The sequence below is a fragment of the Ursus maritimus genome, unplaced genomic scaffold (assembly GCF_017311325.1).
Source record: "Ursus maritimus isolate PB19 unplaced genomic scaffold, ASM1731132v1 scaffold_17, whole genome shotgun sequence".
In the NCBI taxonomy this organism is placed as follows: domain Eukaryota; kingdom Metazoa; phylum Chordata; class Mammalia; order Carnivora; family Ursidae; genus Ursus; species Ursus maritimus.
The window spans coordinates 34,139,913-34,145,912 of record NW_024424119.1 but is presented as its reverse complement, the minus strand read 5'-3'; the positions used below and the strand labels follow the sequence as shown (position 1 = coordinate 34,145,912).

Below are 6,000 nucleotides of genomic sequence, written 5' to 3'. Positions count from 1 at the left end.
ATTTCTGACTTACTAACAAAACATTGGTTTTAAGATACGAATTTTGTCACACTCCTCAAAAGTAGCAAAACTATATGCACAGTAAATCAAACCTCACTAATTATGGAAATCTAAATCTAAAGCATGGCTGCCATATCCCAGACACTTAAATATCTGTTCTATGAATTAGCTGATGAATGGACACTGATCTAATAAATATGGGATTTTTTTAAAAGAACTGTGATTAAAAATTTTTTAAATAAAAAGAATTATGATGATTTGAAAATACAGTCCTTAGTATTTTTAGCCTGGAATCCACAATATTTTATAGTAAGAAGTCTACAACGTCCTCTTCCAGAATTTATACTCTTTGAAATAATCATTTTCCATGTATATCCTTTTCTAATTTTTTCCATGTTTTCAAAACAAACAAAAATAAGTAACTATAGTTTTAGAAGTATAGCTAAGTCATGAAATGGAGTATGTTAGCCTTATTAAACTCTTTCATTACAAATTATTTACTTTTATTATTTGTACCACCAAGGATCAATCACAAAAATTCAAATTATACATGATACTGTTCATACTTTAATAAATGAGTACATAAAACCAAGACAACATGTTTCTTTAAATGATAACATAGGAAAAAATTACTGTTTGCAGAACAAAGTAGGCCAAGTCTAGCTCCACAGTGGCAGTTTACAGTCTGTCAACATGGTACAGATGCCATCAATGAAACCCATGTACAGACAGGCACACCTCTAATACTTTCATTTTGTTTACCTACACCTGGAACCTTCAGAGAATCACTGTATATTAAATTTCTATGTGCACTCAGTTATTAAATGCCTGATATATACATATTTACCAAAAGTTAAAGACATATGTGACATAGTAAGCCCAAATAGTCTAAATGAATTCTAAAAAAAATTCTTTTCTAAAGTGCTTAAGGCAATTCCTTCATTTCTTTACCAGTTTATTGAAACTGGTCTGGGATTCAACTGCTAAAAGAGAAACACAATACTAAATGTATGTTTTTATAAGACAATTTTTTTATACCTGTGATACATCCATTACCGTCAACCTCTCATGCATTTCTTTTACAGAAAGCAATCATGTTTGACCTGTCAAAACAAAGAGTAAGTAAACTAATAAAGAATGTCTGAAAGGGTTTACTGTCTTCCCACAATGCATTAAATTGAGCAAATAGACTCAATATTTTTTAATTCAAATGACAATGAGAATGTTCTATATTATCAAGTTAATAGTTACCTTAATGTGGGACTATTTAAATAGGCACTATCATTGATTATTTTCTAGTTTGAAAATGAGGGTGGCAAACTCTTCCAGTTTAACTTAACACGTATAAACTTAAAACCCTACACATTTTGTTCTTTATATTTAGAGACCTTTAAGAAGCACAGTAAGAGGAAAACCTCAGATTCTTGTTTTGAAGTAATAACTGTTATTACTCCAAATGAATTTTCAAATGAATATTAGAAAATTTTATATGAAGGGTTTCAAATGATGGCATGAGCACAGGAAAGAATCATATGCACTTCTCCATACGCCTGCAATAGAAGGCCCTCACCAGTATAACATAATGGTCTCTGGCTTAAATATCAGTTGACACTGCATGGGGCATGGAGCAAGAGCATGCTGAGAGGAAGAAGGCACTGAATTAAAGAGAAGACACAATTACATAAGACATAATAGTAAAAATTTTATACAAGAACTTCTAGCTTTTTCTGTGTCATTTTGCTAAAATATACATGTGTAACTGTTCACATTAAAGCAGCTCCACCACCAAATTACTGCTTTCAGATTTGACTCTATGAAAGAGAATTACAACCTTCTGTTTCCTTAGGTCCTGAAATAATTCCACTGTAGGGAAGAGAACACCCAAAATTTTTTTTCAAAATCTCTAGGAAGAACAAAAACCAAAATTATATTTGTTTGGAGAATCAAAAGGTATCAATTGACATATTCTCTCAACTGCCTTATAGTTTTTGAAACTACCAATATGTCATGAGCCAATGGTGCAGATACAAATGTCTTCTGGAAAAATAATAACCAGTTCAAACAAAATTTCCCATTTAGGTCTGTTTTACCAATGAACAAAACATCCTATCAGTAAGCAGTAAACTTTAAGATAGAATGAGCTATACCTATTCCACAGGCCTTTCTGTAAAAGGCAACTCAGCTATAAGCAGCAACAGTCACTTCTTGGGAGAAGGTTGTCATAACACAATACACTTAAAATGAGAATGAAAGAAAGTCAACATGAGAAAGTAAAATCCAGAGACCACTTAAAATGCTCAAGGGATCCTTAAATACTGTAATCACAACTTTCAGTTTGGCTCAAAGAACTTGTATTACAAATTTTAATCAATTTTTAAAAAATAGGTATGTTCTGCTCAATAACCATGGGTTTTACTCATTGTTTAACACATTTTCCCTAAGTTTGGGAAAATTCTTCTATGATGATTTTTGAAAGAATTATACCCCTTTAGAAAATAAATGAAAGTTGCAAAAGGATTAAAAGAAAAATAACCTCTGAGTAGTTATGCTTGAAAAATTCATGTGGCAAGTAAATCAGAGATATGTAGACATTTTTCAAAATACTTGTTTAAACCATTCCAAATCTTGTTAAAAAGCAGACAAAAATGACTTCAGTATAGTTTCAGGCACCTCCCTTTATAATCTATCCTTCTGAGATAAAACTTAAATGGTGTAGGTTTTTCCACCTTATATATAACTTTAATAAAATTTCATTCCTACTTGAAATATTAAAAGTCAATATAATTATCAATTATTACCAAATTCAAGTGGGAATTTTACCAAGATAACTATTAAAGGTAGTAAACTAGACAACAAAATCAGAAAATAGAAAGCTTTTAAAAAATCTTATCCATCATCCAAAATGATGGAATGAAAAGAAGTCCAATTAAACAAGGCAACATATAAAGCATATCCCTTTGCCACTGTTAGTGCAACAGATAAAAAACTAATCGGTGATTTTAAGGTATTATGTCTAGAAACTCTTCCTATCCACTCTATTTTAAGTGATATTTCTAAATACCATGGTATTTGGAAAAGAAAATGATACACAATCTAGTCAGTAAACAAAAGAGGATAATTTAGCAAAACTCAACTTATTCACAAACGGAGAAAAATAAACCATTTTAAGAAAACCTTTCTAGCATCCCCAATTATTTCAATTTTTAGAACACCTTCGAAGACTGTATTTTTTTAAAGCTTCACTGTAAGAACATAGTAACAGGTAGTGATGAGATAAAGAGAAAGTACAGAGGAAAGACAACAAGCGTTAAATGCTTTCCTCTCAGGTCCTAGGGCTACCGTATGTAACTAAACATATTAGAAGAGCCAAAGTAATCCAAGAAACACAAAAATGAGTTTCTATATGACTATTTAAACACTGCCTTTCTTCCCATTTACTCTTCAAAACATCAGTTTCTTGCTTGGTATGTGCTTGCTTGATGATACTGCATAGTAGGTTCCTATGAGTCCTTCGCATCAGATGCTTAATGCTAACACATTCCAGGCCTTAAAGCAGAGCGTAGCAAACCTGATTTCCGCCACTCATAAATTTCTGTGATTAGTAACTGCACAGAAAAGGCCACCCAATCAGAAGGGGGGTAAACATATTCTGAGTAAGCATTACTGAGTAACATTGTTTAGGCTGCTAGCTGAACCAGTCATTCCATTTTCACTTTTCTGAAGTGTTCTCACAGCACTTGGAACCTGCATCCCAGTATTCAAAGAAAGTCCACCACACCAAACCTAAGAAAAGACAAAACAAAGCTTCAGTCAGCTTTCAAATCAAATTAGAACTTAGGTGATCCTTAAAGTTCCATTTGAAAGGAAAAGGCAAATGCCACATATGTGAACGTCAACAAGTTCCAAACTGATAACCTTCATATTTGAACTTAGGGGAAGTGGAAAGGCTAACCCAAGAGTCTTTTAGAACCGCCGAGGCCAGAGGAAGTCTTTGTGGTAGCAGAACCCACTGGAGCTGCACAAAATAGAAGGAACTAAGGGCTGCAGAAATTGAGAGATTAAATTTTTAGGATTAATAGGCAAAAGATATTGGCTATTATTACTGATGCTAACCTTCACAACCAAGAGAAGGGCACAAAGAGCCAATTTCCTTAGATTACAATGAAGTGTGGCCCAAGACTATAGGAATCTAACACTCCTGTGTTAACAGAGTAAAATCCATTATTTTCTTCCCTAACTTGTTAACAATAAGGACTCTTTTATAATTCTTTAAAGACTTCTGAGAAAAATGCAAATGACAATATCCAGATAAACCATATTGCGTTAGTCTGTTATCATAAATGTGAATAAGTTTATGAAAGATGAAACTGCTTTGCTTGTAAACAGTACATATCATTTAATAAGGTGAACAATAACTGATTTGGAACAGACTCAAAAGAATTAAAATATGAAAGAATGGATCATTTAAATTATCATCAATGCCTGGCTTACAGCAGACATAGCTTGAGACAGGGACCTTCTAGAAACTGCTAAAGTATTCCCACCTTCAGTTATATCCTAAGTGTTCAGTATTCACTAAGTGATTACAGTACTGTACCAAAGAATTTATTGACCTGTGAAATTTATAGCTGTATGATTAACATTCCAAATTTTTAAAACTAGCACGATCAGTAATAATAACTCCCAAAACACAAAAGCAACTCTGTGATTATAAAACCACTATATTACTTTTTTGGAAATTATTTAAGTGATTTACAAACCTATTTACTCAAAACATCTAGCACAAAGATTCAAGGGCAAACCAATGAAGAAAGCTTAGCTTCTTCAGTAAATGGCACTGGAACACTTGGAATCCATATGCAAAAAAATAGATCTCAAACCATACCTGGTACCATATACAAAAAATAACTCAAAGTGGATCACAGACCTAAATATGAAACCTAAAACCATAAAACTTTAGGAAGAATGCAAAAGAAAATATCTTTTTAAATTTGAGTTAGGCAAAGCATGATCCATCAAAGAAAAAATGGATAAACAGGACTTCATTAAAATGAAAACCTTCTCTTCAAAATGTTCAGAAAATGAGAAAAGCCACAAACTGGGAGAAAATATTTGCAAAACAGTTATTTGATAAGGGACTCATATCCATCATACATAAAGAAATCTTAAAACTCATTAATGAGAAAACAAGTAATCCAATAAAAAATGAACAAATAGTAGATACTTCACCAAAGAAATTATACAAATGGCAAATAAGCACATGAAAAAATGCTCAACATCATTTGTTCTTAGGAAAATACAAGTTAAAACCACAATGAACCATTACATGCCTATTAAAATTGCTGAACAACAAAAAATCTGACAATATCAAATAACAGCAAGGATGTGGTGAACTGTCATATATTGCTGGTAGGAATGCAAAAGTCATACAGCCATTCTGGAAAACATTTTGGTAGTTTCTTTTAAAGTTAAACATGCATGCACTTTCAACATGATCTAATATCCTCACTCCGAGGTATTTACCCAAGAGACATGAAAACAAATATTCACACAAAAACTCATTTGCAAATGTTTACAGAGCCTTTATTCAAAATTGTCAAAAACTGGAAAGAAACCAAAGTCCTTCAACTGGTAAGTACATGAATAATGTTTGGTACATACAGAGTCAGCAATAAACAGACACTCATCAGCAATAAAAAAGAAGGGACTACTGATAAACACAACACTGATGAATTTTAAATGCATTATGTTACAGAATCAAAAGTCTACATACCATACAATCCCTTTTCTGTAATATTCTGGAAAAGGCAAAACTATAGAGACTAAAACCTGGCTAGTGACTGCCAAGGCTGGGTGTGATGAGAGAGGTCCACTACAAAGGAAGATGACTTTTCTAGCGTGACAGAAATGTTCAACGTCTTGATTATGGTGGTGTTACACAACTGTATGCATTTGTCAAATCCCAAAGAACTGTATACTCCTATAGATTATCCTCAACAA

General features: G+C 32.6%; 1 protein-coding gene across 1 annotated transcript in view; it reads right to left on the bottom strand.

The window, feature by feature from the left end:
* Positions 1-554: 554 nt before the first annotated feature.
* The window catches only part of FSD1L (fibronectin type III and SPRY domain containing 1 like), a 62,704-nt gene continuing 57,258 nt past the window's right edge, over positions 555-6,000 (bottom strand). The window contains exon 13 of the mRNA XM_040631678.1: positions 555-3,783. Within this exon, the coding sequence (XP_040487612.1) occupies positions 3,661-3,783 (123 nt within the window). The 3' untranslated portion in view covers positions 555-3,660. The remainder of the gene's footprint in view (positions 3,784-6,000) is intronic.